At 40.6% G+C, this 12,348-nt stretch overlaps 1 protein-coding gene across 1 annotated transcript in view; it reads left to right on the top strand.

Moving 5' to 3' along the window:
* LOC124799028 (damage-control phosphatase ARMT1-like) overlaps positions 1 to 12,348 on the top strand; it is a 67,587-nt gene that overhangs the window by 45,153 nt on the left and 10,086 nt on the right. Inside the window, exon 5 of the mRNA XM_047262564.1 lies at positions 4,464 to 4,635. Within this exon, the coding sequence (XP_047118520.1) occupies positions 4,464 to 4,635 (172 nt within the window). The remainder of the gene's footprint in view (positions 1 to 4,463; positions 4,636 to 12,348) is intronic.

Raw genomic sequence — 12,348 nt, 5'->3', positions numbered from 1 at the left:
GGCACTTGTCTTGAAGAAAGGAAGACACAGAAGCTAAAAACTATGAAGTGTATTCCATATGATGAGGCAAAAAAAAGATGTATAAAGCAATGATATATCCCACTTTCACAGCTTTATTTGCTTCAGCTCTCAAAAAGCTTGTTTAGAATGCAAATGCCCCAACATAAACAGAGGTTGCAAGTGACAGCACTAATACTTGTGGCCATAAGTGCAGTTTCAGAGCTTATAGCTTCTCCAGTCGCATCAGAACAGGCCGTGGTTGACAGTATTATAGAGCTTCCAACAACTCAAAAAGGCAGACTACAGTAAACAGGCCAGACTGCCACTACCACTGCTGCAGTTGTTTCTCTGAAGTCTCCTCTTGCAACAAACCAAGCCAAACTGGAAGCATTGACTGCAGAAGGAGCATTGACTGCAGAAGGAAACAGGCTTTAAATTGTCAAATCACATACATCTCATTCTGTCTGATGATTCGAATGATTCAGCTTGGGAGACAATGGAGTATGAAGTCTACATGGGGGAAACATGTAGCACGATGGCTAAGCGTCTGAATGTCGCTCGATCCCCGGCCTGGTGGAGAGACAGGATGAAATAACCTCACCAATAAAATCAGTGGCTCCCATACTGAGTGGACCACCAGTGGATTCAGGATGCACTTGGAGAAATTGAAATTTCTAGTGCAGGATCGTCCACTGTGCTAGTATTTACAAGAGACCCATTGTAAAATTACTGATGTCCCTGTGCTATCAGCGTATGAGCTCCACCACAAGGATGATCTGACTGGGGAAAGGGCCAAGGTATATATGGCAGGAGGTGGGAACTCACAATGCACCCATGAATGTTGTTGAACATGGTAGTTTTGTGGTACAGGTATTACGATGTGGGGTAGCATAATGTTGCTTGAGCTTTAGCATACTGGTCTGCAAATAATTTAACGCTACATTCGCTGGTCATCATTATTGTGAGACTGTACTCCTTCCCCATGTGTATCCTTTCAGGAGTGCATTTGGCCCTGACTTAATTTTTATGGATGGCAGTACACGATTGTATCGAACAGTGCAGGTGGAGGAGCTCTTGAAAAGAGAGGATATTCAGTGAATGGGCTGGCGTCTCTGTTCCACCACCTTAAATCCCAGTGAGAACGTGTGGAATGCATTGTGGAGACGTGCTGTAGCATGTCCACAAGCACCAATGACCATCCAGCAGTTGTTAACTGCACTGGTGGAGGAATGGAACTCTCTACCACAAGAACTCCTTACCAAACAAGTGGCCAATATGGGAGTGCATTGCAGAGCATGCTTTGTCATCTGTGGTGAGCAGACAGCCTATTAAGAACTATGTCCCACCTTCTTTAATGTCCAGGGGACCATCACAAATTGCACCAACTCCAGATGTTGGCCCAGGTGGAAGGTAACCAAGAAAGGTTCGAAGTGTAATTTTGACTTCAACAGGCGCACTCACAGGCGCAGGCACACTCGCAGTGGGGGGGAGGGGGGGGGGCACTGAAAAGGGACACCTTTCGGTAAGAGAGCATGAAGGAGCTGAGCCACTGTGGCTGCATAGGGAAGAAATTTATGGTAATATGAAGTCTTTCCAAGAAAGAAACTCGTTGGCATTGGTAGGATCTGGAAAACCCATAATGACATCGATATACTGGCATAAAAGCTTGATGCCAGCAGGTGAGACTTCAAAATTGAGGTAGACAACAGACTGCTGAAAATACAGTGGTTTTTTTCAATGTTACATTTCAGACTGGCTCCCTGCTGCACAATAAACGAGGCACGGAGGTTCCACAAGTGTTCTTCTGTTGCGGAACTGGAAACCACAAACAATACCATCCAGGAAATTAATGCACCCTGTCATGGAAGTTGTGATTTTTCAAAAATTGTTGGAAAATGGCAGATGCTGGTCATGGTATAACCCAAAGGAGGTATTTACTATGAGGCATGTTTGGAATCATGTCCAAAGGCAGTTGCAAGTACGCCTCAGACAAATCAATTTTGAAAAAAATGTTGACTCCTAGAAAACTGTGCTAAGAGTTCATCCTGATGAGGTGAGGGAGAGGAATCAGTAATAGACTGTGAAATTACACCCTTCTTAAAATCACCTCAGAGACAAAGGTTGCCAGCAGGTTGTGCAAAATCACCAGAGGAGATAGGCATTATAACACACAAAGACATAAGTCTATCGAGTTCTAATTCGATATGCTCTCATAAAGCTATTGGGAAATGGGTGCGAGGAAAGGGGGGGGGGGGGGTTCATTGTGATGTGAGCCTTAAAATAAGTAGCACACTCCATACCTTCCAAAAACAGGGAGGAATATTCCAAGCAGAACATGTCCAGTTGCTGGTACCGAACTGATATCAGGTGAACTTTGTCAAAAATAGGGAAGCCAAAAATTTTGAAGGCGTCTAACCCAAGTTTTCAGTGTTGGCATCATCCACCACTAGAAAGGTCAAAGGCTGAACAACTGCTTTACCCACTATGGGAGTATTTATTGTGTGTTGTAACTTACCAACTGACAGGAGATGGGACAACACCAGTGATCCAAGGTCCTCACAAGTTTGAGAATTTAACATAGTCACCACTACACTCTTGTCCACTTGCATTTTTAACCTTTTGTCCATAAAACACACTTCAATATGGAGTTAGTTTGGGCCACCATCACTCGGGAAGCAGTTCGCATCCATGTTTATGTCTGATGAAGGAGGTTGAGAGTTGCACACAGATGCAATATCCCCGCCCCCCCCCCCCCTTTTTTTTTTTTTTACGGTATTTGCGTGTTGACCAAGGCTTTGGGCACATGGCCCATTCATGTTCAGCATAATAATAAGGGTGCGAAGGGAGAGTAGCACACAGCCACTGTTGTGACACTAACTGCTGTTGCTGTTTAGCACAGCGCTGTCCCATGCATTGTGGAGACCACAGTTGCATGGCTCTGATGCCGTCTTCTCCCCTGTGAGCTAACTGACAGTGTCTGAGGAGGAGAAGCAATGGCAGCTATTTCATGCTAGGCATCTGTCTGATTTTCTGCTTCTCTACATACTTGAAAAGACTGAGCAATGTTCAAAATCTTTGTGAGAAAGGGTTTTCACATAATAGAGCATATTCATGAATTTCTGCATCAGACAACAAACTGGCAATGATAGCTAAGCCCATGAAGTTCCACTGCCCAAGCTTTGTACAGCTGCTGCTGCTGCTTTTGATAATGGAAGAACTCTGCACGAGCAGCAATAACAAGTATAGAGCAACCGACTTATTTCATCAAAAGAGGTGATAAACTCGAGCAGAAATCCATGACAGAAAGAAAGCCTTATACACATTGGGGTTGGCAACTCTAAAAGCTTGGAATTGTTGCCAAAGACGTTTTTCATATGTGTCCCAATCTTCCACATAATCATTATATGGAGGAAATGGTGGGGTTACACCAACAGAGATGAACCCTGACACTTCAACGATGCTGCCAAATTGTTTAGTGCCACAGAGAGAGCCTGGTGTTGATTGGTGAGAGCTCACTGGTGTTCAGCAAGAGATCGAAGAATTTCTTCCACTTGCATATTGTCCATAGTTAACTGAGAAGCGAAACATGCAGAGTAGAATATACACAATATCAGAATTCCAACCAACAAACTTTTATTCCGTTTCCACATGCAGGGATATACTGAGACACTGAGTGAAGTAGTACTTAGTACAAACATGCTTAACCAGGAATCACACAGTCTAACATGACTATCAGGTAAACGTAAATGTGCCCATGGGCCCCGGCATGCCGGTTTATATATCACTGTTGGGCACACGTTGCAGCACTTGCTGCAACATGTGTGCCGACGTGCAGCCACCTGTTTAAGCTGGCCGTGGAGGCATGCGCTGTTTTAATTATGCATGCTCACTGTGTAAGGTTACAACAGGTTGATTTTATTTACTGCGAGCAGTTGTCCATCATGATTTGACAGTCCATTGAGGATTTGACTTGTGGTGATACACCTGCTCCTGCTTCTGTCAATGGAAATATTGTCAGTTAGACTGTTACATGTACCTGTTGCTCAAGTGGAGTGTTCTAGTTCTCCCCTAATTTTATTTTTAGTTAAGGTATTAATAATGAAATCACTAATTATAATGAAATACTTGGTTCATTCCTCTTTCATTTAGAGGCTTTTCCTGTCAATTTTTTTGAGTTGGAGTTGTCCCTGTTACAATGCATGTTTTTCTATATGGTATATTGGACCAAAAGGACACCTGAAAATGTGAAATTCTCCATTAAATGGCATGTTGTTAAATTCAGTGTGCTCTTTATTGTAGTTGTATAAACTTGGTAACCTGATTTATCATCCTCAGACCTTCCACTCACTTTTGTTACTGAGATTACTAGATAATGTTAATCATTCTTTTGTGTGTTTTTGGTATTTTGTCATTAGAGAGCCCTTTAACTGTGTAATTTTTAATTAACTTATTTTCTGCCACAGCTGAATCTCTGGGGTAACCGCTTCGACCTATCTCTGTCAAAAGGTGTTCAAATTCTCATAACAGAAAATCCTCTTACATATGCTGAAAACTTCAAAGATGATATCTTAGTAGATGATTCTGATAAAATATGGGAAGTTTTATCTGAAGCTGATGAGCAGAATAAACTTGTAGGTGAGTTTTCATCTGAAATTGTTATTTTTAAAATTTTTAAAATGGATAACAGCAAAATAAACAGTCATCCAAATCATATCATAATAATTTTGAAAATAATGATTTTTTTTTTTTTTTTTTTTTTTTTTTGAGTGTGCTATATTACTTTCAGCCCCATCAAAACTAATGTGTAAATAAAGAATATTAATGTAGAGGAGGAGAGAATATCATCTCATTACCCTTCATTAAAGTAGGACCACAGGAACAAGATGGTAGATGAATGAACAAAAAGAGCTGACTTCGTAGTTTTTAGAATTTTTACTCTGTATTTGTTTTTCACTGTCCAATGTCTTACAGCTTACCTCAGTTCTTTCACTATCAAGTACTAACGTCTGCTTTTTAGCAGTCCCCTTCTAATTCAGTATATGGAGTACTGATTCTTTGTCTCTTTTAAAGACATGTGCTCCAGCCCACTTTGTCATTAATCTGAATGCATCTCAGTTGTGTCTTCCCTGGTCAATGGATCGGACGAGGGGATCCTGTTTTCAGGGTCTGCTCATTCACTGGATCTCAACCCATGCGATCGCAAAAGTATCATGTACACAGAGCCCATTCCAGATGTGGAGACAGTGGAGCCCAATATTCGCGTTGCCTTTGATACTGTTCAGATGCAGCCTGGTCGATGTGAATGTGTGAGACAGAATGTGCTACGGCACAAACATGCATGCATTGAGGCACATGGAAACTATTTTCAGCACATACTGTAACTGTGGCTGCGTGGTGCAGTGCATATCAGACTGCAGTCTCTGTAGCAATGTGTGACTGAATAAATGGTCTCTAGTGAGGAAACCATGCATTTCTGGACATAATTTCATTAGACCTTTTTTGTTCCGTATTTTCTCATCAATCAATCCCTAGAATTTGTACATGGTGGGGAAAAAATCACCATGTATATACATACATATCCTGTAAACGTCATTTTGATAAAAGACTCAGTCAAATGACTTATGGAATATGTAACTAACTAAATAAATAACTAATCTAAGGCTGCAGATACTGTGATAACGAGTACCTCAGTAGCCAGTCCATTAAAGGACAGCAACATAAGATTGCAATCATAATCCCACATGTCATTGTAATTCCACTGTCAAACACAAGAGAGATTGGATAGGTGGAAAGAGTACAGTGGTAGCCTCTACAAGGTGGAAGGCTAGTCTGATGACTTGATAGAAAATGATGTGGGAGTCAATATGGAAGTCACAGGCGATCTAGTATTAGTGTCAGAGTGTAACATAGCTTTGGTAGATGTGTGATCAAATAAGGCCGAAGGCTTAGATCATCCCTTCAGAATTTCTAAAATCATTGAGGGAAATGCCAACCAAATTACCTTTCAAGTTGGTATACAGAATCTAGAAGACTGGAGACATACCATCAGATTTTTGGAAAAATGTCATGAACACAATCTTGAAGACAGCATGGCAGATAAGTACGACAAATACCGCACAATCAGCTTAACAGCTCATGCATCGAATTGCTGATAACAATAATATACAGAAGACCAGAAAAGGAAACTAAAATTCTTAGGCAATAATCAATTTGGCTTTTGAAAGGAAAAGGCATGTGGGAGGCAATTATTGTGCTTGGTAATGGGAGCAAGACATAAAAATAGTCAAGCCTAGAGAAAGCATTCAACAAGGTAAAACAGTGCAATATGTTTGAAATTCTTAGAAAAATAAGATATCAACAGAAATAATCAATTTTTGAAAGTACAATGTAACTGGCAAGTCTTTCATGACCTGGGGTTCTGAGCAACTTTACTAAACTCTGCTCCTTTTCCTAAACCTCATCAGTCCTTTTCCTTCACCCCTCTTCCTTCCCCTTCATCCCTTCTTCGGAAAGAAGGAGCCACTGGCTCCAAAAGCATGTAATAGTTAGACGTGTGTGTGTGTGTGTGTGTGTGTGTGTGTGTGTGTGTGTGTGTGTGTGTGTGTGTGTGTGTGAAGATGGGCTATGTACAATACTAGTGAACCGGCAATGCTTTGAACCTGCTAAATGTGTACAGTAATTGAATATGTGCCTCAATCTCCACCCCCCCCCCCCCTCTCTGTCCAACTTCTCTTTCTCCCTCTCAATGTCCATTTCCTTCCTCCTCCCCCCCCCCTCCAATCCATCTCCTCTTCCCCCCCCCCCCCCCCCCCCTCTGTCTGACCTTCAGCCTTGTTTATTGTTATTGCAAATGAAACCTTGATTCAGAAATGAAGCTGCTTAAAATGATTGGGTAGTTCGTTTGGGATCACTGGTTTAAAAAAAAAAAAAATCAAAACAGCACACAGTCGTGTATACAATTTTTGTGTAAAATTCAGTGTGAGGAAAAAGAATAAATATGGGAGAAGTGATTTGCCTAATGGCTTAAATGCCCTGCTATCGTACTCAAGACTGACTCTGAGAAAGAAAATGAAACTGCTTATTTTCAGAGCACAGCATAGCATTTTCTTTGTTGCAATTGGTTTTAACAGAAAACATGCATTGATGTTCAAATAAAATATAACCTACATCCATCTGAATGTTTATTAGAGTATCATGTAAAAATATGAAGTAAAAACAGTCCATCACTTTACAAGATTTTTGGTAACAATGTTAAACAATGACTTGTCTTTTGATAAGATTTTCTGATGACATTGCTATACTCAATGAAAGTGAGGACAAATTATAGGACTTGTTCAATGAAATAAACAGTCTAAAGAGTACAGAATACAGATTGAGAGAAATCAAAAACAAATGTAATGATTGGTAGCAGAAATCAGATTAGCAATAAACTTTACATCAAAATTGGTGGCCAAGATGTGAAGAAATTCTGCTATGTTGGAAGCAAAATAACATGTAATGGACACAGTAAGGTGCAAGACATAAAAATAGTCAAGCCTAGAGAAAGCATTCAACAAGGTAAAACAGTGCAAACTAGGACAGGCAAGGAAAGCATTCCTGGCCAGAAGATGTCTATTAATATCAAACACCAGCCCTCATTTAAGAAATAAAGCAAACTAGGACAGGCAAGGAAAGCATTCCTGGCCAGAAGATGTCTATTAGTATCAAACACCAGCCCTCATTTAAGAAATAATTTTTTGAGAATGTATGTTTGGAGCACAACATTGTATGGAAGTGAATCATGATCATGGACTGTATTAAAACTGGAAAAGCAGAGAATCTAAACATTTGAGATGTGGTGCTGCGGCAGGTTGGTGAAAATTACGTGGACTGATGTAAAAAATGAGGTCCTGCACAGAACTGGTGAAAAAGGAATGCATGGAAAATGCTGACAAATAGAAAGAGCAGGATGATAGGAAACATGCCAAAACATCAGCGGATAAATAAAAAAAAAATTTTTTTTTTGTTTCTCACAATTTCATTTATGTATGTTCTCTCTCTTCTTGCCAACTCATTTTTTGACTAAAACACAAGCTGCTTCTCACTTTTTTACTACTGTGTCCAAACTAAACACAACATGGCTTTCGTGATTTATAAAAGAACCCCTGTCAAAAGCAGGAAACCCTTTGAATCATCAGTGGCACTTTTTCTAGTAGGGGAGGCAAAGTCCGCAAGAAACACTGATAGTTCAGGCCTGTTATGTAACGTGGAAGGAAGACTGGTCCTAAAATGTGGTCACCAGCTATCCTGGCCCAGAGATTCTGGCTGCACCAATGCTGATGACTCGCTGTCACCATACCACAGGGGCTCTGCATGGTATCCCACAGTTAATTGTTATGAAAGTTGAATATACCACTCCACGTAAAGGTGACCTCATGTGTGAATAGGATGGATGACACAAACCACAAACCCCCAGAATCTTATTTGCATGGTGAAGAAACCAGTGACAAAACTGCTCCCGATGTGGTAAGTCGGTCGCTAGTAAGCCCTGCACATGCTGTAAGTGATAAGGGTAGTAACAATTGTCATGCAGAATGTTCCATGCAGTCGTCTGGCTTACCCTGTACTGATGGGCCAACTGCCTGGTACTGATGCAGCGGTCGCGTTCCAGTGTTAATCACATTTCCATCCAAGTCTGGTGTCCGAACATTTTGGGTACATCCTTCATGATTTCCTGCTTCCTGAAATGACCCTGTCTCAGACAAACAGCAAAACACTGTTGCAAAGATTGAATGCTGTGATTTTTATCTGCAGGGATAGGTCTCCTAACACAACCCTGCTGCCCACCGCCCATTGCCATTTGCCTTTCTGTAAGTAAACACCATGTCGGCAAACTCTCAATTTGAATACAGAACCATTGTTTACAATGCTGTACCACATCCACTACAAGGTGAGTCAGCAAGAGAAGTGAATTGGACACAACATTACCAATTACAGTGGCAGGAGAGGGCATGATGTATGAAGAACAGTACTACCTTCTAGGGGGAAAACATGCATACTGTAGTGGGCTGCATGGTACAGTGGGTATTAGACCACAGTCTCTGTAGCATTGTATGACTGAATAAATGGTCTCTGACATGGAAACCATACATTTCTGGATATAAGTTCATTAGACCTTTTTTGTTCCTTATTCTCTCATTGATCAATCCTTAAGAGTTTGTACACTTCAGGAAAAATCACCCTGTGTATGTTATTAACGTTAACGTAAACAAATCTCATCATTCCTCAGTACTTCAGTATCCCACATCTTTCTGCATCGATTCTTCTGTTAACTCCAGTCTACTTGTGAGTTTTAAACAATGTATCACTGTTACTGTCTGATATTTATTGCAGAAATCAATTAGTCTTTCTCCTTGCTCATTCCTGCTACTGAGCTCATATTCTCCTGTAAGTCTGTTTTCTGTTCCTTCCCCTATTGATGTTTTCCAATCCCCCATGTTTGCTAGATTGTCGTCTCCCTTGAAATACAAAATCACATGTTTAATAGCTTCATATACTTTCTCTATTTCTTTGCCTTCTGCTTGTGATGTCAGCATGAACACGTGGGCTATTGTTGTTGGCATTGGTTTGCTGTCAAATCTGACAAGAAATACCCTATCACTGAACTGTTCACTCTCTGCCTTATCTTCTTATTCATAACAAACCCAACTCCTATCACTGAACTGTTCACTCTCTGCCTTATCTTCTTATTCATAACAAACCCAACTCCTATCATATCATTTTCAGCAGCTTTTGATGTTACTCTATACCCATTGGACCAGAAATCTCCATCTTCTTTCTCTTTAACTTCACTGACCCAGACTAAATCAAGATTTTTAGCCTTTGCATTTCCCTTCTCAGATTTTTTGGCTTCCCTACCATGTTCAAACTTCTGAAATTTCTGAGTCATAGAATGCTACCTATTCATATGGTTACCTCACCCTTTGCAGTCTCCTGTCAGAGATCCCATTCGGGGACTAATCTGTAATATTCTGCCTATGGAGAGATCATCAGGACACTTCTACGATTGTGGGCACATGTGCTGTGGGTACACATTGTGTATCTTCAATGCAGAGGATTCCATTACCTTTTGCATATTCATGTCATTGACCTTTTAGGGGCAGTTTCCCACAGCTAGTGCAAGTGCATATAAGTGTGAAATAACCATTCCTACAGCTGAGCTGTTGTATTCATACAGGAATCGAAACATCATCCTTATATGCACAATTCCTTGTTTAAGGATCTTGCCATATTTCTTGTTGGTGCACAACTCAAATGCCTCCTCATTGCACGACAGTGACATCAGTTCCGCAACACTGGACATACTCAAGTTTCCAAATAGGTGACTCGAATGTGGTCGGTAGACAATGATGTCGCATCATAGTTGCACCGCAGTGTACAACATCTTTGTTTGCATGTAAATTTATTGTTCTCTGACATGAAACTAAAATGTAGAAAGGAAAACTGCTAAAAAAATTATGTTGAGTGGGATCCAAGCAATGCTGTTTGAATTGTTCAGGGTGCGTTGCCAACATGTGGTTTATAATTTCCTTATGGGCAGTACATTTATTCCTCACAAAAGTGTTCTCTCTCTCTCTCTCTCTCTCTCTCTCTCTCTCTCTCTCTCTCTCTATCAATCTATCTATCTCTCTACGTCTGTCTCTCTCTACCTCCAGAGCAAGCCACCTTACGGTGTGTGGCAGAAGGTATTTTCTGTACCACTGTCACTTTCCCTTTTTCCTATTCCAGTCATGAATGGTTCGTGGGAAGAACGTTTGTCGGTAAGCCTCCATGTGGACTCGAGTATCTCTGGTTTTATCTTCATGGCCTTTTCTTTAATTACTGTTCTCTCGTAAAGTGTTTGAGCAAAGCTACATGTGTTCATCCCATATCAGAAATTTTAGTTACAGTTCCCAGTTCCAGAAAATATGTTAGTCATGAAACAATAAACATTTAATAAGGGAGATATTTAAACTATAATTTGTAGAAGTGCATTTGTAATGAGTGCCCTAAGGCATAAACATATGAAAATTACTTCAACTTCCACATTGTTGTTTTCATTCATTGTCTCTCTGCAACACAGATGAAGTGTCATTACTAACAGGAAATTTAGGTTTTAAAATATTTGTTAATATTTGCACAATACTTGGTAACTATGATGAACATTAGTTCAACATTTTAGATTTTGTGTTATACAGTTCCTGGATACGAATACAGAAAGTATAACCTGGAATGAAGCTACAGAAACTAGTGTTAACCACGTGATTGATTGTCTGGAAAGTGTTACGTATTAACCTGCTGTATCCTCACCATCTGCAGGCACTGAAAGCAGTTGACTTTTTTGCATAGGTACACTTTTGCAAATTGTTTATTCATCAACTTGTCAACACTTGTTTTAGTGCAACTATATTGTTCATTCACGAGGCATCAATCCAACACAGTCAGATTGAAAATTTTCACTAACAGCTCATGTAGGCTGTTGTGCAACTATTGAAGCACATCATTAAAAAGATTTTCTGTTCATTTTTGGGCTGCCAAATATGCTAGAAGAGATCCCTTTCTCAGTGCAGTGAGTCATGTATGCCACACACAGTGGTGTTCCTCCTCATTTCAGTGCTCTTGTTCTTGCAAGACATCCTTCATTCCTGTAATCCTTCTGTCATCAGTCTCCTCTAGCAGGAAGCATACTTAACACATCCTGCACCCGCACCGTCCTGCAAGCAAATTCCCCTTCCTATGTGGTGTCACCTGTCTCCCAGTCCACTCCTCCACATCATTGTCAACATGTAATGCATAGACCCATGAGTGTGTCATGTTCCTATCCTATGCACTTATTGTCTCTTCCTCTCACATACTTATCCTATACACTGGCTGGTTCTCTCTGAGCGGTGAGCCGCCCTACACTAGTCCTCGCTCCCCCATGTCAGTCAACCTGTAGAACTGCAGTCTCAGCGTTATGTATTCACGCAACACAATGTAGCCGTACAGATTTTGTGTGTGTGTATGTGTGTGGGAGGGGATATATATGTATATATACACTAGCTGGTTCCTTAAAGTAGGATACATCCAAAAGCAAGTGAAGTTTTCAATCTCATTTATTTACCTGTTGATGCCTCAACGACACTAATACTTTGTGAATTGCTCTTTGCTCCAAAATTATTTCGATGACAGATGGATAATAAGAGAGGGACAAGTTCCCTCTGCTCTATGATCTCTAGATGTAAGCTCACTAGACTTTTATTTGCTGGAGCATTTTAAAGTTATTGTGTGTCAAAACCAGGTGAAAAATGCAGAGTGTTTTTGTGGTCGTACTGTGGACGGCTAAGATAT

This window comes from Schistocerca piceifrons, chromosome 5 (assembly GCF_021461385.2).
Source record: "Schistocerca piceifrons isolate TAMUIC-IGC-003096 chromosome 5, iqSchPice1.1, whole genome shotgun sequence".
NCBI lineage: Eukaryota > Metazoa > Arthropoda > Insecta > Orthoptera > Acrididae > Schistocerca > Schistocerca piceifrons.
This window is presented reverse-complemented; position numbering and strand designations above follow the sequence as displayed.